General features: G+C 43.6%; 1 protein-coding gene across 1 annotated transcript in view; it reads right to left on the reverse strand.

Annotated features, from left to right (window-relative positions):
• The window catches only part of GFRA3 (GDNF family receptor alpha 3), a 41,592-nt gene that overhangs the window by 13,864 nt on the left and 5,034 nt on the right, over positions 1 to 22,694 (reverse strand). The window contains exons 2-3 of the mRNA XM_083182168.1: positions 11,574 to 11,846; positions 8,029 to 8,121 (exon numbers count right to left, since the gene is read on the reverse strand). Of these exons, the coding sequence (XP_083038294.1) occupies positions 8,029 to 8,121; positions 11,574 to 11,846 (366 nt within the window). The remainder of the gene's footprint in view (positions 1 to 8,028; positions 8,122 to 11,573; positions 11,847 to 22,694) is intronic.

The raw sequence follows: 22,694 nt of genomic DNA on the forward strand, positions 1-22,694 counted from the left end.
GGTATGCGTCCTCCGACCTTTTCATACCCCCACTATCCACGTGGGCGTGGAGTGGATTTTATATAGTGTGGCGAGCGCAGCGAGCCACCGAGCCCGAAGCGTGGCGAGCGGACGCGGAATGTATGTGAAGTCATCTGCGTCCCCTCGCCACGATTCGGGCTCGGTGGCTCGCTGCGCTCGCCACACTATATAAAATCAACTCCACACCGACGTGGATAGTGGGGGTATGAAAAGGTTGGAGGACGCGTACCGCCGCCCCTCGCGTGACATGCTATCGCCCTGTGATTAATATCCACCATGCTGGATAAATCTAGTTAATCGCCGGTCAGGGCCAGTGTTCTCACAGGAAAACACTGGCCCTGACAGATTGCTCAGCACACATCGCTGTGTTCTGAGCGATCTTGCTGAAGCGTTCTGAATGATCTAGCATTGCTCGGAATGCTTCAGCATGTCCCCGTGTGTAAGCCTCTTAACAGTGTTACTCCAGCACAATTTCTTATAAAAGTTATTTTGAATGAATGGTAAAAAGTACAGGCGTTGTGTTATTCCAGCTTGGGAATGTTTTCTCTTTTTCCCCAAAGCCCAGAAGGGATGAGGTAAGACAGACATATGGCTCCCTTGTGAGCTTTGTCCCACTCTGCAATACATGTGTCCATGCATGGAGCATAAGCATATTGACCCTGATCAAGAAAATAGGAAAGACTGACCCCTGTAGAATATTTGCATGTGTAAAAACAGATCACTCAAGCACAGCACATGATTCAATGAGCACATGGGACGGGCCAGGCATGTGAAAACAATGACAGAAGAAAGTAGAATTTATACTACATATAATAATTAGTAAGCAAGGATTTGGGGATATTTTTACTGTTTACAGTAACCATTATACACAGGGTATAACAGAACTATGTCCTCCCTATTATAGTGAAAACTAGCTAAGGCTTAAGGCCCCCATACACTACGCGATTTGGGCCCGATTTCATCAGATTCTGGAGGATCGGGGCGAGAAATCGGGTGAAATTGCTGAAATTGCATAGTGTATGACATCTGATCAGATCCGATGCGCGGTCCCGTGCGCATCGGATCAGATTCAGAGGTCGGACGGTCTGCACATAAGATAAATCTTATGTGCAGCCATCAGTGCGGCAGGGAGTGGGGACCGGAGAGCAGGGTCTGGTCCAGGGGAGCTGCAAGCGGGGTAGCGACAGGAGATGTAGCGGCAGGCGGGGAGTGGAGACCGCAGAGCAGTGTCCGGCGGAACGGCGAGCGGTGGGAGAATAGAAAAAAATCCTATTCAAAAGACTGGGCGGCCACTGATTGACTGAGAGTTCAGCCAATATGCAGCCGCCCAGTCTTTTGAATAGGATTTTTTTTCTATTCACCCGCCATTCACCGTGGGGACCGGACTCTGCTCTAAGTGTGTGTGTATTGTGTGTTGTACTGTTTTTGGGTGAGTGTTCTGTATGTTTGTGTGTATCTGTCCAATGTGTGCGTATGTGTTATACTCTGTGTGTGTACAATGGAGTTTATTCTGGTTGACACGTTTGCATGCAAAATCACATGCAAGGCGTAATTTAGCTAATTACGCATGCGCAACTGCTGCAGTGCACACGTGCAGCTTTCATAGTCTGTGCACGCTCGCACCCTTGTGCACATAATTACACTTGCGAACGAGCACACCAAATGTAGGAGTGACATGGGAGTTTCTCTGGGCGCGGCCTCGCAAGAGGGCAGAGATGGGCGGAAACTGGGGTGTATACAAGGGAGTTGACCACATATGCTGGGTGGTGGCTTCGCAACCTTGCGTGACTCTCAGGTCTCGCAGGGCAGCAGCTTAGCGGACCAGCTTAGCGGACCAACGTTTGCAACACCAATCAGCACGCACAATATCTAAAATACATGCACCTGTACACAATACTCACCAATGCACCATACACATTTCTCTCATTAAACAATTAACTTACTTCATCTATCCAATACAGGCACACGGTAAGCACACTATTGCTTTAAACATTTCTACCTTTCATGCTTCATATGTTTATTTAAAAAAACTTCTACAAAATACAATGCCACACTACCGCTCGATCACTCTGTTATCTAGTGATTTTGTCTTTACTCTGTGTACTAAGTTCTAGCTTTTTTTCTCAGAATCAGCTTTATTATTTTTAAAAGTATTCCTGGTTCCGTTCTTATTAAATGCAAAGACACATGTAGTCCACATAGAATTTTATTCTATGGTGTTGAGTGACACACCATAACAGTGGCGGATCTAGACTTCTCTTCTAGGGGGGCAGTTTACTATTTAAACTTGACCCTCCCCCTCCAGTCCTGACTCCTCCCCCTTCCCATTCCTGACTCCTCCCATTGTAACACTGCAAATAACACCCCCCCAATAATAATAATAATAATAATAATAATAAAAACCAATAATAAATGTTAAAGAAAAAAAACCTGCATTGCACATATAGATAGCACACCACAAACACGCATGTACATTTCACATCACACACAGCTCACCCGAAATACATACATAGTATATCACACATACAAGCACACTGTATGTGCACACCAGCAGCCGGACAGTGCACACACAGGGGAGCTCCAGGCTGTGGCTGCTCCCGCTCATCAGGTGACTTCATCCTGAAACCGGGCACACAATGGGCACACACCCACCGTGCTGCAGGCACAGTCCACCCCACACTGTCTGTGAGCAATCACGGTGGCAAACCACCTAATTTACAGCCCACCAGCCAATAGGACAGCAGGATGGGGAGAGAAAGCCCAGCTATATCAGCTACTGGGTGAGAGAGGCGGCGTCATCACCTCCCCATCATCACTACAATCATTACTTAGTAGGTGCGGGTGCAGATGCGGTCAGACATACAACAAAGATTATTCATCTATGTAATAAGGCTTCTTTGGTAATGGGCAGCCAATTAGTAAATTTGCGCCAATAAACACAATGAAATGAGAAACATCATGTCATTAAATAAATGGTTGAGAATAGTTTGGCTGTGGGCATATGGTTGGATTTGTGAACCCACAGAGGATGTCCGTATGCATGCACGCACAGTGCCTGATCTTACGAACAGGGCAATGTGCTTGCGAGCATGCAAATGTGCGTGTAGTTTGTGGACACTCCCATTTGAATAGCATTGCGAACACTCACGTTCACATGTGGTGTGGGCGTTGCTTTGCAGACTGCGTGCATGCGATCGCATACCTCCCAACAGTCCCGATTACCGTGGGAATATTACAGGTTTCGGGGACATTCCCGCACCCCTCCCGCGGCCGGCAGTGTCCCGCAGCAGGGGGGAAGCTGTTGGGAGTCCCCCCTGTTGGCTGCTGCATGTGCACAGCATCTATTCCCGCAGCCAGGGGGCTGGGGGTATGGCTAGAGGCTCACAGAGCCTCTGGGTCATGCCCCCATAGCGGCAAAACGGGGGCGTGGCGTCGTGGGAGAGCCGTGAGTATAGGCCACCCCCCCCCGAAATTAGGCCACACCCCCGAAATTTTTGACGCAACACGCTGTCCCTCCTCCGTCTCCCTGAAAGTTGGGAGGTATGCAATTGCCATTCGCGAGGGGCGTGCGAATGTGCATGCGAACGAATCAACCAGAATAAGGTCCAATATGTACGTGCGCCTGATGTGTGTTGTATGTATATCTCAAATTATTCCTAATTGTTGAAAGCCTGCACCATCATAAGGTTAGAATGTGTTTTCATTCATACTCAATGACAGCAATGGAATCAGAAGTGGTGTTGTTCCTTGTCATTTGTTTCCCAGATCGTCAATCTTTTTTCCAGATCATTAATCAAGGCGAACCTTGGTGTTTTTCAAATTTTTAAGTCAAATTTCCCAAAAATGGCTTAGAGGTGCACACCATCTGATCAAGAGGTACCCTGTTGCCGAATTTGGCAGCTCTGAGTGTCACGGTATCTCCGCAATGAGACAGAGATGCACACACGCTCTTCAATTTAATATATAGATGTATTTTACATGTTTTAGTGCATGATACCGGTGAGTTCACAATCCAATTCCCCCCCACCCCCCCCTTTGTCTTATGGTTTTAAAATCAATAAAGCTTAAAAAAAATCCGTCAAACATGTTTTAATAAAAGTGTAGGTAATGTTTTTATTTCTCTCTCTTTCTCTCTGTATGTATATTTACAGGTGAAACTCAGAAAAATAGAATATTGTGCAAAAGTTCATTGATTTCAATAATTAAACATAAAATATTAAACTGATATATTATATAGATTCATTACATGCAAAGGGAGATATTTCAAGCCTTTGTTATAATTTTGATGATTATGGTTTACAGTTTATGAAAATCCCAAATCCAAAATCTCAGAAAATTTAAATAATACAGGAAATCAATAAAAAAAAAAGGATTATAAAACATATGTGGTGTTACGGACATCCTGTTTCTTCGGAACTTCTAAGACCCTCAGTGATTGCATTAGCCACTACAATGGATTATTGAAAATGGTAAATACAGTCATTGTACCTCAATTCCTTCTTCTGACTACATTATAGAGGTATATTTACTAAAGTGAAGGGTTTCAGAAGTGATAATACCCATAGCAACCATTAACATTCTACTTATCATTTATCTAGCGCCTTCTAGGAAAAAAAAAGCTGGAAACTGATTGATCACAATGGGCAACATCTCCACTTCTGAAAACCCGAATTTAGTAAATATACCCCATACAGTCTGCAGTCATTCTGATACAGAGCGACAAACTGAATATTAGGAGTTGCAGATAAAATTTCAGCAAAAGTGGCAGATGGGGCCGGCTTAACAGCAGTGCAGGCCCCATGGCAAAAAAATTAACTGGGGTCCCTATTACCCAATCCTTGGACAGTTGTTTGCTCCAGCAGGGGTGGGGTGGTGCTTGGAGTGGTGCTTCTCTCACACATAACACTCTACACTTCCCCTTACCTTTATTAGGCATCCTTCACACACTACCCTCCTTACATATAGGGGTATATTCAATGCCAAACAGGTGAGCAATGACAGCAAGCAGTGCTAGTGCTCCCCACCATAGCTCGCCCTCAGTATTCAACCCGACCCCCTGCACTCACCGTTTTCACCTCGCTGTTTCTAAAAAGCGAGATGGAAACAGCGAGTACGGACGTCAAAATGGCGAGGGTCGCAGCTATATGCAGCGGGCTCGCTGCATTGTCGCCGAACCTCACCGTTTGGGGTAATCCTTGCCGTCCTCTGACAGTGAGGATTTCCACAGAACATAGAATAGGGCGAGCGGCCGTCAAGGGTATTACACAGCGAGGGTGGCTTGTGTTCGGCGACCTCGCTGAAAATAAGCCATCCTTTCCATAAAAACCCCCTTCCATAAATATACCCCAGAGAGTATAGAGAACACTGAACACTGTTCCCACTCCCCTCCACACTGTTTCCACTCACCCAGCGCACAGTGTTCTCCTCACTCTTGACAGCAGCTGTAGGAGCCAGTGCGTAAGTGAAAGCTCAAGTTCACTGTGCATCACTGGAGACAGTGAGTTACAGCCCTGTTGGGAAGAGGGGCATACAGGACAGCACTTCGCAAAAGTTGGTGCTCTCTAATCATTGGGCCAATCTTAGGCAGCGGTCAGACAGCAGGAACCCAGTGCTAGGAGGAGACATCGATCTTAGAAAGGAACAAAGCTGCTGACAGCCACGGACTGTGACTAAGGAGTCTTAAAGTAAGGACGTATTCTGCACAAAGGGCTGTGATGCTACTGTTTGTGCAGACTCCCTACCTTTGGATTCAGTCTTGGCAGGGATGGCCCACAGCAGCAGCGCTAACAGGAAGTGGCTCTCTGGACCGGCAGCAAGTCCCCTGAAGTCAGAGGCGGCTTTTTGTGTGAGATGGCCAGGGTGGAGCAGGAATAACCCACTAGCCAGTAAGATTTAAGAGGGGTGTGGCTACCATGACATGGGGCAGTTCAGAAGGTTGACCTGGCAGCCGTTGTCACTGAGGAAAGGCAAATTCTCCTTTCCAGTGAATGATATATCTGTCTGCTGTGGGTCCTTATTTTATTTATTTATTAACAGTTTCTTATATAGCGCAGCATATTCCGTTGCGCTTTACAAAGGGGACAGTGATACAACAAAACTATTTACAGACAGTCAAAATGTAGGAGGGCCCTGCTCGCAAGCTTACAATCTATAGGGAAATAGGCATTGATACATAAGGATAGATACTGTATTATTTATTGCATCGATTCCACCAGAATGCAAGGTTCTATGACTGGTTCTGGAATTTGATAAGCTTGCCTGAAGAGATGAGTTTTTAGGGAACGCTTATAGGTTTGGAGACTGGAGGAGAGTCTTATTGTGCTTGGGAGGGCATTCCACAGAGTGGGTGCAGCCCGTAGAAAGTCCTGCAGTCGGGAATGGGAGCGAGTAATGAGTGTGGATGAGAGACGCAGATCTTGGGAGGAGCGTAGAGGTCGTGTTGGATGATATTTTGAGATAAGAGAAGATATGTATGTTGGTGTAGTTTGGTTTATGGCTTTGTGTGTAAGTAAAATAATTTTGTATTGAATACGGTAGAATACAGGTAACCAATGAAGTGACTGACAGAGTAGCTTTGCAGACGATAAACGTCTGGCTAGGAAGATTAGCCTTGCAGCTGCATTCATAACGGACTGTAGTGGTGAGAGTCTGTATTGGGGAAGGCCAATAAGGAGCAATAATCAATGCGTGAGATGATGAGAGCATGGATTAGAGTTTTTGCAGTGTCTTGTGTAAGGTAAGGGCGAATTTTAAATATGTTTTTTAGGTGCATGTGGCATGATTTTGAGACAGATTGAATGTGGGGTACAAAGGAAAGTTCTGAGTCAAGGATAACACCTAGGCAGCGAGCTTGAGAGGTAGGAGTGATTGTCATCTTCTCAACAGCGATAGAGATATCAGGTTGGTAACTACTATTTATTGGCAGAAATATACTTAATTCTGTTTTTGAGATATTAAGTTTGAGGTGGCGAGAGGACATCCAGGATTAAACAGCAGAAAGGCATTCAGAGACACGGCTCAATACAGATGGGGACAGGTCCGGGGAGGATAGGTTGAGCTGAGTATCATCCGCATACAGATGATACTGAAATCCAAAGGAGCTGATTAGTTTGCCAAGAGATGAGGTATAGATTGAGAAAAGCAGGGGACCTAAAACTGAACTCTGAGGTACTCCAACTGAAAGAGGTAGCGAAGAGGAGGTAGAATCAGACAAACGAACATTAAAGGAGCGTTAGATAGGTAGGATGAGAACCAAGAGAGGGCTGTGTCTTTAAGACCTATGGATTGTAGTGTTTGTATGAGAAGTGTGTGGTCAACAATGTCAAAAGCAGCAGAGAGATCTAGAAGAATTAGAAGTGAGTAGTGGCCTTTAGACTTAGCAGTGACCAGATCATTCACAACTTTAGTCAGTGCTGTCTCTTTGGAGTGTTGGGCACGAAAGCCTGACTGATGCGGGTCCATTAAGTTGTGCGAGTTAAGAAAGTGTGTGAGGCGGGTATAGGCAAGTCTTTCAAGTAGTTTGGAGGTGCATGGAATCCCAATGGAACAAACGGCCCTGGCAGTCATGAATTTCTTTTGTCAATACAAACTGACAGCAACTACATAATTGAACTGTCTAGCTACTAAGCAGCATTTTTCCAATCTACTGAATGTGTGACACATCTGTTTATATTATTGTAGTCTCTGAAAGTTAACAAGTGTTTTAATCAATAGAAATACCAATAGTAACGCAGACTTAATCCATTTGTATCATTGACCTGCATTTTGGCATAGCTAAATCATGCTTTTGTTGGCTACAGTGACATGGATGTTGCTGTGCTGAGAGCCACATGTTGGGAATGGATGCGCCCTGCACGGTGATGTAGCTGATCTCACCCAGCACAGTAATATATAACTAAACACTCTGACAATGTGACATGCATTACATCAATCTATATACCACTTGCACATACACATCCTCTGTTATTATGACAAAATGCAGTTGAAGGAAGATTTCATTAAACATACCAGATGGCAGCAGGTCCCTGTGAATGCTATCTAATTCTTTCATGGTGTCTTGTTCAATATCTTTGTATGGAGAAGTATTTAATTCCAGGTAGTCTGTGTGCAGGAAACAGAACATTCCAGGTCATTAGTACAGTAGCTTCAGATTAGCAGCTTGCCATTTCTACTTTGTATCCTTAAGTTAATACACTTTATAATATCTTCTACTGACAATAAGTCCCTCAGACAATTGACATTTTCTATGTCATCCGCGCATGTTTGGCCCTGAGGAAAGGATGCTATGTCGTCCTGAAATGTTGACACCCGATTAAGCTAATTAGCTTAATGAGCAACATGGACCATTTTCACATGCACGTAACAACAGACAAATTATATTTATAAATACACAATTTTATTGGAAAATGTCGGTTGTTTAGGTGGCCACCTTATTTATATAAAAAAATAATAATTAATAAAGCATAAAATAAATAGAACAAATAGATAAAACTTGCTGGTAATAAAGCTTCTAATTACTCTTTTAGTAATACTCCTATCATTTGTATTGAAGTATATGTGTCCATTATCCAGATTGATCTCAAGGGGCAAATCAAGGAGTTTTCAATTCTTTAGTTGATGTATTTTTCTACCTGATCCTGAACTCACGTATGTGGGCTTAGTTTAATGTAACTATTTGATGTATTACACTGACACATCTAAAAAGACCTGTAGCTCAGCATAAATTAGATTTATTTGATATATATAACCCTACTTTATACGGTCATTAGGTCTACAACAACTATGTTGACAAGCATTGGGTTGACACCACTAGGTCGACAGGCAGCAAGGTCAACATGGGTTTAGGTCAACATGTGTCTAGGTCGACATGGGTCTAGGTCGACAGGTCATTAGGTCGACACAAGCATTAGGTCAACATGGACTAGGTCAACAGTCAAAAGATCGACATAGGGGTTTTCACTGTTTTTTGAGCCGACATGTACCGACAGACGGTATTTCATGCCCTACCATCCACTAGGGCGTGGCGGGAGAATAAAATAGTGTGCCAAGCGTAGCGAGGTACAGTGCCTGAAGAATTGCGAGCAATGCGAGGGGATGCAGTGCACTTCAAACTGTGTCAATGTCAACTGTGTCAACATTCGGGTAAAAAAACTGTGAAAAACCCCATTTCAACCTTTGACTGTCAACCTAGCCCATGTCGACTTAATGCTTGTGTCGACCTAATGCCCGGTCGACCTATACCCATGTCGACATAAACACATGTCGACCTTGACCCATGTCGACCTAGTGGTGTCGACCCATTGCTTGTCAACCTAGTTGGTGTAGACCTAACAACCCACACCCTTATACCCATTTATATGCAAATCAGCACCTGATTGTCTAGTACGGGTGGTGTAATGGTTAGCATTACCGCCTCACAGCACTGAGGTCATGGGTTCAATACCCACCATGGCCCTAACTGTGCGGAGTTTGTATATTCTCCCCGTACTTGCGTGGGTTTCCTCCGGGTACTCCGGTTTCCTCCCACAATCCAAAAAAAATATACTGGTAGGTTAATTGGCTCCCAACAAAATTAACCCTAGAATGTCTGTGTGTGCGTGTACATGTGGTAGGGAATACAGATTGTAAGCTCCACTGGGGCAGGGACTGATGTGAATGGTCAAATATTCTCTGTAAAGCGCTGCGGAATCTGTGTGCGCTATATAAGAAACTGCTAATAAATAAATAAATAAATAATAGTTTTATCTAGTCAAGTTGTTCTCACATATGTGCAGATACAATTAGTACATCATTTTGATTTACTTTAGCGCAAATAAATTACATTTCCTGTATTTCCAGAAGGGGGAGGGGGTTATAGTTAGGCACAAAAGGGTGGAGAGTTAGGGTTCGGCTTAGGGACGGCTAGGAAGAAGGAGGTGAAGTAGATTTAACGAGCCCATGTCTGGATTCTGACCATCAGGATGGTGCCGTTGGGCTTCCAACCGCCAGCAATCCATATGTATTCCCAAAGGCTGTGCAGGGATTTCAGATCTGTCTATGCAGGGGATCTGAACAGTGCATGTGCTTATCTGTGCCTGCAATGATGGTTGCAGTGCCCCCAAACCGCAGCATGACTGATATGCTGCAGCTGTTTGTGAGGGAAGGAATGGCGATGGCCAGCTTTCCAGGAATTGGGGTGTGCTAGCCTCATGTATGAAGCAGTGATAAGGGAGGAGAAGTAATAAAGTGCCTGGTACTTTATCAACAGCTAATCAGCTCCTGACTGTTAAGTTACAGGCTGGGTTTAAAAAGGGACAGTTAGGAGCTGAATGACCAGTGATAAAGTACCAGGTACTTTATCACTTCTCCTCCCTTATCACTGCTTCACACATCTACCCCTGAGTTCCATCACCTCTCCAGGACCACTGTAATCCCTGAGTAATACAGTATAGTCTAAAAATGTACAGGTTGAGTATCCCTTATCCTAATATCCGATATCCAAATTATTCTGAAAACCAAACATTCCAAAAGTGAAAAGAAAATGTTCTTGCTAGAAACTTACTGGGGACATCTGTAACAGACACCCTACTGAGGACATAATATGTAACTGGCACTAAAGATGTGCAAGACAATGATTGCTTGGCATTCAAAGTCAAAATGTGAAAGAGTACACAAACTTTGTTTCATGCTTTGGAACCCTGTTTTATGCACAATAAAATATACTTGTGTGTATTTCGTGTGTTTGATGTGTTTGTACAACATAAATGCAAGATACCTCAAGATACATCACTGAAATATAAAAATATTCTGAAATACAGAATAATCCGTTATCCAAAATTCTCCTGGTCCCAAGCATTTTGGATAATGGATACTCAACCTGTAATAGATGGAAAGAGAGAAATCAAATAAGGTTACCTGTGGGAAGATTGCCTATTTAAACAATGTAATGTTATTATAAGACATTCATCTCCCCTCCTTGCTACACAGATATGTGGTCTGTATTTAGGATGGCTCATTGCAGTTGTTTCCCAAAGCATGTTACTTTTACAGTGTCCACATCGTCAACCTAGATCGACATAGCCTCAAAAAACTCACAACAACCAAATGAACGACGACCAGGATCTAACGCCTGCGTCTAACTTTCGTTACTGTAGATATAGGTGCGGTCGACTATCTTTAAGTGTCTGAGTAGACGGCTTCGACTAAAGGTGCCCATACACCTATCCGATTTGGGCTGATTTCGCCCAATTCCGATGGATCGGGGCTAGAAATCAGCCCAAATTGGATGTGTCTGACATCCCATCCAACCCGATGTGTGGTCCCGTGTGCATCGGGTCGGACCCGACAGATTGAACCTGCTGCAGGTTCAATCTGTCGGGTCAGACCCATCAGCTGCACATCACGGGTGCTTTTTAGCACCCACAATGTGTTGGTCCGATTTCATGTGTGCAGTAGACAGGTTCAAAGCCAAAGTGAAGAAAATTATGGGAGGAGATGACAGTGGGGAGAGGAAGAGTACATAAGGAAAGAGGGCACTGCTCATGAGCGTTATATAATGAACAAATGGAACTCACCATGTGTATAGTCTGGATGTACAGTCCAAAAAATACTCAAACAAAGCTCTTCCTTCTTCATACGTCGTTGGCATTTGCAATGCAGTAAGGGTGACTGAGAAATCACCCGAGCTGCTTCCTGACACACTGGTGCATTTATGGATGCCATTGCATCTGCCTGGGAGCAATTCTTGATCACACTGTAGCTGGAATGGCACTGCGGAATGTTCACACATTGCTGCTCTGCAGAAATGCAGTCCCAGGAATCCAGAGAGTTGGCAGACAAGAAGTAAGCTTTAAAAAAAAAAAAAAAAAGGACATGTGTCATGTGACATGCTGCTGGAATTTATCAGATGTTATAATTCGATGCAGGCCCTTAGAGGTTAGTCATTTGGAGCCATAATTATCAAAGCATATTGGTGGGACATCCACTCTAGAACACTTCTTTATTAGTAGGTACTGTACCAGTAAATATTAAGGATCCTCTGAAGGCATCTAAGAGGGACCACAGCCAGTAACCATACAGTAGGGGCAGTTTCCAGTTTGCGTTCTGCAGCAGAATGAAATATGACAGACTAATCTGCCCCTGACCTCTGAGATCAGCACTCATACATCACACAACATGGTAGGAAGCAATAACATTTACGCAAAGCACATCTTAATCCCCAGACAAAATTTATGTTACCCACCAAAACTAAGGGCCCAATTCAGACCTGATCACTGTGCTGCTAATTTTTGGAGCCTTTGATCAGGTATACCCCCAGAATGAAATCCAACCCCCTGCAAGCCTGGGATTTGCTTAGCGGGGCTTAAGAAAATTAGCTGGATAAGCGATTAGCTGCAAATCCATTTGCACGCTGCTCACCATCGAATGGTTTTTCCAGTGTCTGCAGTCTGTGCGTAGCCCAGGACTTATTTAGCAGCTGCAATAGAGACAGTCTGACCACGGCGGGAGCGGACCTCACGCGCTTTCCCCCCAAAATAGTGTACATTGCAGGTGACAATCTCCAACTACATACCACTGCTCAGAGACTTTACATCACCACCCATGTGACCGGACCAGCCTCTCTAATCAAGTACGTCTCTCCCGGGTGACAAATCGGGAAGAGGCCTATACACCCCAAAGCAGAGTGCGATCACCAACAAACTTTGCGAGCTACAACAAGAACAGGAGGATGCCATCTCCATAAAGCCGCAGGAATAGCACACCATTAAACATCCTAGCAACTGATGTGTGACCTTGTGTTTGTATGAAAGTTAACACTTAACTTAACTTACTTAACTAAACCTGAAATAATGACTCAGAGACTTAGGTTTGGCAGAAAGTGTTATCTGTATTTATTAGAGCACTTTAAACTAATTAATTTGATTGTAATTAATTAATTAATTAAACGTGGCCAAGAAAGAACGGCTAATTATTTAAGCTCTACCCACAACTATCCTACCTAATCAACAAATATCCTAACAACAAGCGGTATCCGCTCAGCCTTCTGCATTGACTGCCCACCTGTCCGGGTGGTGTCGCTGTACCCGACCGGGTGATCCAGAGAAGGCCTATAGTCAACGAAGGTGAGCGCATCGAAAAACAACTATATACACTGAATCATCGTTTAACGAAGACTTTAAATCAATTAACCTGCTATTCTTTTTCAACCAAACAGCCAACGCAAAGAAACACCCACCCACAACCAAGTAAAGGGGAGGGAGTGCGGAAAACTCAGGAAAAAGAGGAAGACTCCTCCTCTTCCTGCAGCTAATATGCCCAGCTTACTTTGCCATCCCTGCATCCTTATTGGATGCCGAGTCACATGGTTCCCTAAGGTCAACACAGGCTGGGATGTTTAACCCACTACATGCCTACTGCAGTCATTCCGTTATTCTATTGCTTCCAGGGGACCGCCTTATTTACCAGGCACCACCAGGAACGGATACAATCTTCAACAGGTCCACTGATCTATGGGTGATTATACAAATATATAAAAAGATTGAGCGACACAGTCACCTATCTTAATATTGTTTTTATTCATTAATTTATGTTTATTCATTCATTTAAAAGTTGTCACATATAGTCTTAGCGCAGTCATCCAAACCCCTTTTTCCCCTTCCGCAAAAAAGCCTGAGCATGCCTGCATTTTCCCTGACACTCCAAGAAAAGGGACAGTTACCACTCCCAAACACAGGCTTTCTGTCAACCAGCTTGCATGCGGCCAGCGATAAAAAAATTTTTTTTTCAAGTAGCAGGATTTTATTGCAGGAAGGCTTCACACACACGTACTACAGACCATGCAATCAGGTCTGAATCAGAACCTAAAGGCCCCCATACACTATACGATTTTGGGACGATTTCATCCGATTTCGGCACTTTGGGCCGATAACCGGATGAAATCGCCCCAAAATCGCAGGTGTGTGATGTATGATCCGATCCGATGCGCGGTCCCGTGCGCATCGGACCGGATCAGGGAGGTCGGACGGTCAGCACATAAAATCATCCGACCTCCCTGTATGCTATGCATATGCCTGCCCACCTGTCAGGCATATGCATGCAGACACCGGGGGGCGGGGGAGCACGGCGGGCAGACACACTGACCTGGCTGGGCAGCTGTGATCAGATATAGCAGCGCTGCTGCTGCGGGACGCGACGGGACGCACAGTGGCGGCTATTAGATTTTTAAAATCCCTGTCAAATGACCGGCCGTTCTGTGATTGGCTGAGAGCTCTCTCAGCCAAACACAGAACGGCCGGTCATTTGACAGGAATTTTGAAAATCTAATAGCCGCCACTGTGCGTCCCGTCCCGCAGCGGCAGCGCTGCTATTTCTGATCCCAGCTGCCCGGCCAGGTCAGCATCACTCGCCGCACCCGGCACCCGCCGGGAACTCATTTGTTTGCCGCCGCCCGCCCCCACTACCGCCGCCGCCCGCCCCCACTACTGCCGCCGCCCGCCCCCACTGCTCCTCACCGCCCTGCAGCTCCCCATTTGTTTTACATGTGATAAATCGCAAGCGATTTATCACATGTAAAAACTGGCTCATCAAGTGCCAAATTGTATGTGAGCCTCCCGGGGAGCTGCCGGGCGGCTCACAGGAGAATTGGGTCCGACTTGTCCTAAGGACAAGTCGGCCTAATGTATGGGGGCCTTAAGTTATAGAAAACTAGCTCTGTTGTTTCAGATAAGTAGGGATATAACAAATATCAATAAAGGTCTCCTTTTCCCTAAATATAAACTCATTTCGTAACCAGCTTTTTACAAGCACAAAAAATATAGAGGTAGATTTAAGTATTGTGCATTAATCACATTCATTAGTCAATTAAAAACAATATTAAAAGTAGCAGTAACACAGTTATATGAAATAGTATGAAACGAAAACAAGAGTTTTCAGTCTTTAAATCAAGGATACCATAAAGTGAGGCATATAGAGAATCTACCTTCTGATCTGTTCATGACCTATAGATTGTAAGCTTGCGAGCAGGGCCCTCATAGGGCTATTTCACACGCTCCGGCTCCTGCCGGCCGGCGAAACACCGCACGGCCAGGAAGCCGTGCCGCACACAGCAGTTTACAATGGTAGGATGGCCACAGCCCGGCAGCCGTCCCTTCCAGTGGTGGGATCCGGCTGCAACCGGGTGGCCGGGCCGTGGCCGTCCCGTGTGAATGGACACAATCATGTCCATAACAACTACTGTGTGCGGCATGGCATTTGGCCGTGTGGGGTTTCGCCGCCCGGCAGGAGTCGGAGCGTGTGAAATAGCCCATACCCGTCACTGTCTGTAATTACCCAGTTTGTTGTATCACTGTCTCCTATTGTAAAGCGCATCAGAATATGCTGTGCTATATAAGAAACTGTTAATAAATAAAATCAATATACACCTGTCCTAGTCTGTTATACTGTGACTTGTACTTCACTCTTTCCATCTCCCACCCACCTCTTGCACATTAGACCAGATGGAAGGACGTTCACCACATCCCTCCAGATGGAAAAGCTTTTCGTTTACTTAGCCACGAATCACCTGTTATGCTAGAATATATTGGTTAAACTGTTCTTATCAGAAAAACAATAGGGTTAATTTATAACCTGTGATCAGTGTGTTGTGCATATTTGTACTGTACTCTGGGAAAAGTGACCTTTGCTGATATGAAGCTTGGCCTGTATTTTAGGATCCTAATGTCTACTGTTTGGGTTAGGTTCGTTTTTCATTTACCTGACAGGCAGAAAGGACTGCTTATTGTACAACATGTCTCCTATTTGCACATATTTTACTGCAGCTGTTCGTAAAACAGTAAAAGCTTCAAAAACAAATTACCAGGTGGTTGTTATCAATTGAAATGATTTTTATTAGTTGTTAAGCTGGGTAAATGTATACATCTGTTTCTTTCCATATTCTAATGTTATGCTTATCTATCCCTGTTTGTGCTATTGCATTGAAGGATGCTGGAGGACTCACTCAATGGGGCAGATGTATCAGGCCTTAACAAGATATAAAAGCAAGGGTGATAGAGTTCCAGCCAATCACATCCTAACTGACTTTTTTCAAACACAGCCTGTAACATAGCAGTTAGCAGGTGATTGGCTGGACGTTTATCTCTCTTTATCACCCTTGCATTTATCTCTTGTTAAGGCTTAATATATCTGCCCCATAACTCATTGTAATTATGGCTCAGTGCACAGTTCTCTATGATATGTTTTATTCGCAATATTATTTTCAGGTGCATTGTATACAACGGCAGCTCTGCATGCCTTAATTAATCCATTATTTGTTTTAAACCTTCATGAAAAAATGCAGATTTTGTGAGGATTTAATATAGGAGAGGCATATAAAGTCATTCATTTTTTGGTGTAAAAACCCCCAAAAACAAACACAGTCCCCATAGTATTCTATGGGCACTGCAGAAATTGCCAATTTACTAAGTCGGTAACCAGCAGTTTATGCCATCTTTACATTCTATCTACTATTCTGAATCTGCTTTGAATGGCAAAGGATCTGCAGTCCCTCAATAGCAGCATATAGAGTACTTAAACGTGATTGGTCCATTGCCTGCACAGTAGGTAAACTCCCTGAGGTATGTTGCTATAATAACAATTATAGTAGTGTCCTTTTAATACAAACATCCAAAACAGAAATAGAATGGAATTCTGGGAAAGTGATAAACATAATGCTAAAACTAAACTTGTGTGTTCATAAAAATACTATAATAATTTAATAACTTGCAAGATATTTTTAAGATTGGGACGTTAGGCTTCCAATCTGCAAAATCGACACCATGGTATGCCCATTGCACACCCGCTAACTACTGTAGAACAAAGTTGGGCAGTAACTCATGGGTCCCCCTTTGGGCATAGGAAGCCTACAAAAGTATGCCTTTTGTCGAAGGGTGGATATGACCAGATTACCCATCGATGAATGTTTGGAGATATGCCTAAGCATATCTTCTTATCATCAGCAACTTAGAAATGACATAAAAATACAGATAATATTGAAAGTAGTTTTCCCAATTTAAAAAAAAAACTTTTAAAATCTGCACAGGATCCCATTAGAATTCTGACTCCGGGGCGGTTTTAACACAATCCACATTTGAGAATGCTGATGTGATAACATCGCCTTAATCTGCAGTGCTATAACTGATTACATCACATGGATATATCAATTATCACATGCAGAGACAGGGCTTGCAAAAAAGCAAGACATTTCTGTAATGGTGCCCATACATGGTGTGTTTTCACCGTGCGATGCGCTGTGCTCTCCTGCGGGCATCTCATCGCACAGAACAAAAAGTATGTGCTGCACATACTTATTATACTGCCTTCTGATCACATTGCATGCAAACCACATACAAAACGCATGCGTTGCGATGCAATCCAGCCCATATGGGCACCATTAGATGAAGCGCTATCAAATATTTAAATTTTAAATACTTCTGTACTTATTCAAGCCAATATTTTCATAACATATTTTATTGTTCACATACACATACTGCCTGTTTTGAATGTGTGTTTTATTTTGAAAAAACTCCAAATATATTTAATAAAATATATTTGTGTGTATTTCATGTAGTTGATGTGTTTATACAGCATAAATGCAAGATACCTCAATATTCATCATTAAAAAACAAAAATATTCTGAAATACGGAATAATGCGTTATCCAAAATTCTCCTGGTCCCGAGCATTTTGGATAAGGGATACTCAACCTGTATATGTAATTAATGATTAAATAACTGGGTTGGTGGTGCTCCCAGATCATAGTTTAGAAAACTATATTACAACCAACTTGTTGCTAAAGGCACAAAGCAGGCTATGGGGTCAATCCAATGAGGTGCAAGATGCAAGTAACCATTTTCTCCGTAAATTGGCATTGCAGATTCATTTTGCAATCCAGTGAGAGAGTTGCACCAGTCAGAGTAAACCTGCATTTTTCCATTCACACCTCACTGAGGTTGAGAGTGTTCCAGATTAAAGGGTCGAAAGTGTCTAGCCAGTCAGTCAGGAGGCCGCCACCAAACAGTCCACATGCACATAGTCAACAGTGACAAAAGGGGGACACAAGCAAAAGGTTGACGTATGAAAAGGTTGACATCAGTTTTTGAGGGTATTTTTTGTTTCATCGTCGACACCTTTGCACGTGGACTCCCAATTAGTGTAGCGAGTACCCTCACAGGCCAGGCAGTTTTACAGTTCCCATCAGAATCCACATGAATGCACTTCCCCTACATCGCATATTGTAGATAATGTGCATCCTGTGGTATTCCCACAGTGCATGACATTGTACAGGGCTGAAGCTAGGATATTCGTCACCCGGCATAAGGCAGTAATTTGGCTTGATTCAGTGTCCCCCCCCACACACACATACCTGCATGCATGTATGGGTATCACATCCAGCACCAGAGCATGCGCCCCCACTAGCTCCCTCCCCCCCTAGTTGCGGCCTTGCATTGCACCACCCCTCCTTTCTCTATCATTATATATATAGGAGGGCTCTAACTTAGGTAACACTGTATGTGGGATTGCTCTTTATGTTTTACATTCATAACTTAGGAGTCTATGGAGTCTATTCATGGAGCAGTGAAAAGAGTGGAGAAGCAAGCCAGCGGTGAAGCTGTTCTGCCATTCGGCACTATCACCGATGGCACAGGCATTCAAAAAGTGTCCTGTTTGGGAACCGAATAGGACTTTTTGCAGCTAAACGCCATCTGTTTGAGCACTTAAAAAGTAATGGGATCATTATTGTGGCGGGATTCAAAAGAACCTGCCTTTCATAAGTAGGAAAAAATGCCCCACAAAGTGCAGTCTGTTATCATACATAGCTACAACCAGTGGTACTTCTGAAATAATTTCACTGATTCTTTTTATATTTCTGTAACCAGTTTGCGTCAGAATTTTGACAGGTGTCGAGATTCTGGCGTCATTCTTCTGAACGCCATATTCTAAGCGTCGAGATGCTATAACCCATTATAAGATATCAAAATTAGACATAAAACAAAGATGCATTTGCACTGCGTTTGACCATAAAAAAGCACTGGCTGCAATACGTCATTCATTTAAGTCTTTCTGTTATTTTATATTCTTGAATGTAATAGAGCATAGTTTCCGATTATTTATGGTCTTTTGTGATTAATATTCAAATATATAATTATAATTATGTACATTGTTGCTTATTGGTAGCTTTTTATGCCTGGGCCCTGGTGCACATAGAGCATCTGGAGGTTGCGTGTAACCTTCCTGGACATCGACTGCAGCCCAGAGCGTGAGGACTGGCAGCAGCAGCTGTCACTGCGTCTATAGATGTAGAGCACCCAGTGCAGATACGTGGCACAGCTGATGCTGTCAGATGGATCACGACTATAATAAAAAATCTTTCAATAACCGTATTTTACCATTTCATTTTCCTTCAAATAGGGTTCCTCTTCAGTCCACGATAATATAGTAATAACTAGAGACAGGATTATATGCATTTGCATATTTGCATATGCATTCGCATATTTTGCCCATTCTCATTTGTTATTGCATATTTTACCTAAAATCTAGTGATGGCGCATATTTTAGGACCCACCACCTTTCCACCCACAAAGCACAGCACTGATTTGCCCTCCTGCTGGCCAGGTAGTGGTAGAGTGTGCAGGCCGGGCCAATATGTGCGCAGTGTGGGGGACATTGCTCTAGACTGCCAATCTATTTTAATAAAAGTAAGTCGGGGAGGGTTATGCCACAAAACTCCTGAACCTTTGTCTGCCCCTGGCCTGGAACTTTGCGCCAAGAGAGAGACTTCTGCAGCAGAGGAGGTGGGCGGAAGGATTTTGACATCACGCGGCGCAGAGGAAACTCCGGGTCACAGTGAGTATGCGGCGCAGGGAGAAAGCCTTCCACTGCGCCCCTTTCACATGCTATGCTGACATTTGATCCATCTGCGCTGGAGATGAGGGTCTGTGTAGTTGATAACAGAAGAGCCTAGGACGCTGCAGTCTGCTGTAGCAGCCAGGAAGGAAAAAAATCCTGTGTACAGCACTAAACATCTGCAGGTGCTGTGGGAGTATTTTTTAGGTTTATTTGCAACTAATAGGATGCTGATTTTTAAATAAATAAGTTAAAAATTACTTTTTTTGTTTATTATTTAATGTAGCATATTTTGACACTTTTCATGTATATTTTAAGTATTTTTTATGCATATTTGCATGCATATTTCAAGCTTTTTATATTGCATATAATCCTGTCTCTAGTAATAACCTTTGTTTTTCAATTGTTTATCTTTATTTAAGCAAAATTTTGTCCCTCTAAAATGTAGTAGATTACCCAATCACTGGCCTATATGATAGCACTGTCCTAAGCAAATAGGCAAATACAATTCTGGGACGTCACAATATGTAATATGCACAATATGCAAGTGAGTTAGCAAATGTCTCGCTAAGATCTAACAGCACGCCAATGGAAATGCAGAGATATGCTGGCCACACAACAGACCAACTTTCCTCCAATCATCCAACTAGTTGCTTAGATGAAATAAAAATATGGTACTGGATGAGAGCAAATGTAATATTTAATTCAGAGATTTGCTCCCAAAATCTGGAAAAGGACAAAAACTGTCGCTCAGACAAAGTAATGTAGCTGAACCGTTTTGATTTAAACAATTTGACTGAATGTTTTTGTCCATTTTCCTGGGTTTGTGAGCACATTTCTGATTGTCCTTTTTTCCCATACAGTACCATATTTTTATTCCATCCAAGCAACTAGTTGGATGGTTGGAGGAAAGTCTAATGTGTGGCCAGCATAAGACAAGAAATGTAGTAACAAAAATACAAAAATATAAATCGCGTCATTATTGAATTTGAATTAGCTTTCTCTATTAATTGTAAAATCTACAACAAACCACAAAACAGAACTTTGGGTATTTGTGTATTATCCGGGCGCCCAATTTTTTCATCGCACGTTAAAAAATCGCGTTGCATCGCATACAATCATATCGCATGCGATGCGATGCAATTGGACCCGATTTTTAATCGCACAGGCACCCAGATGCCTGATTCTTATGTTAAATGCCCCCCCCCCCGACCCGATTTTTGATTGTACACCCACCCTGATGGGTGATTACTATGTTAAATGGCCCCCCATTGTTAACGCCACCCCAGTATCAAAGCGAACTCGAAGGGTGGCGAGCGCAGCGGGCCTGTAAGGGGTGGCGGTACGCTTCCTCCGACCTTTTCATACCCTCACTATCCATGTCGGTGTGGTATTGATCTTACATAGTGTGGCAAGCGCAGCGAGCCACCGTGCCCGAAGCGTGGCGAGCGGATGCGGAATACATGTGAAGTAATACGCGTCCCCTCGCGGGGCTCACTGCGCTCGCCACACTTCGGGCTCGGTGGCACTAGTTAAAGCATGCGATGCGACGCGATATTAAAATTGTACACTCCTCCCGGGAAAGGCTCAAAATCGGGTACAATCTCATCGCATCGCATGCCATAAGTAGTGGCATGCGATGCGATGTATCGGTTGCCCGGATAATACACAAGTACCGAACTATGGGTGAAATGTAATAGGGTGAGAGAATCAGAAAGTAAGAGATTTGGTAAGAAATCAAACTGGTTTTGCTGTGTACATGATTGCCGCTTTAAAAAAAAAAAAAAAACTTGGAGATTTCTTACCAAATCTCTCACTTTCTGATTCTCTCACCTATTATATTCCACCCATAATTTCATATTTGCTGGATTTTGTTGTTATTTGGCCTCGCAAATATATGCATAAAAGTATGCGCAGTTGTTCGATAATTAGCGGTCTTGCGAATTCACACAGCGCCAATCAGAACCAAATAATCCCCATAGGCTCCTCACGATGCCCACACAGTTTGATGGTTGGATGCGTTTTGAACTTTTCAGTTGATATGTAGTTCACATGTCACCACTTCTCTTTTGGCGCGCATCACAAAAGTATGTGCATGCAGTACTTTTTAAACTAGATCGCATTGCACGCTGTTTTAGCGTATCACATGAGATTTGAACTATATGAGATCTAGTACAAAACGCATGAAGCACAAAACGTCCCTCTTGTGGGCACCTTTCTTGATAAATAAGGGGTCAAGAGGAGCAACAAGAGTGTAGTCTGTTTTTATTTATTTATTTACCTGGTATTTTGTTAGGCATACTGGGGGAAATTTACTAAGATGTGTCTTATTTATATACCACCCTCTAGAAGATAGTAGAAAGGATCTGATTGGTTGCCCATAGCAACATCACATGTAAAGTAGAATACACATCTTAGTAAATTTCCCCCACTAGTGATCACATTTAGTGCCTGATTCACATTGAGTCAGTCAGCAGTGAAAATCGGTGTCGTGAAGGATTGGCTAGTGTCGGTGTCGTGAAGGATTAGACTTAAGCCATGCAGTATACTTAGGGTTCAGGAGCCTCCAGGAAGTTTATCTATTCTCCCGGATTCCGGGATGCCGCCCAATGCTCTCTCCAGCCTGGCCACATAGCCCACGGTCCAGCAGCCAATCAGGAGTCGCTCACAATTATCTGTTGAACCACGAAATTTTAAATAGGCGTCAGGTCGGCGGACATCTCACCTCTCCCGTGTCACGACTCCCGGCGGCGGCGCATCTTCTCTCCCCTCACCCTAGTGGCAGCGCTGTTCCCGGACATTGTATAGTCTGGAAAC

The sequence above is a fragment of the Crinia signifera genome, chromosome 4 (genome assembly GCF_055691185.1).
Source record: "Crinia signifera chromosome 4, ASM5569118v1, whole genome shotgun sequence".
Lineage (NCBI taxonomy): Eukaryota > Metazoa > Chordata > Amphibia > Anura > Myobatrachidae > Crinia > Crinia signifera.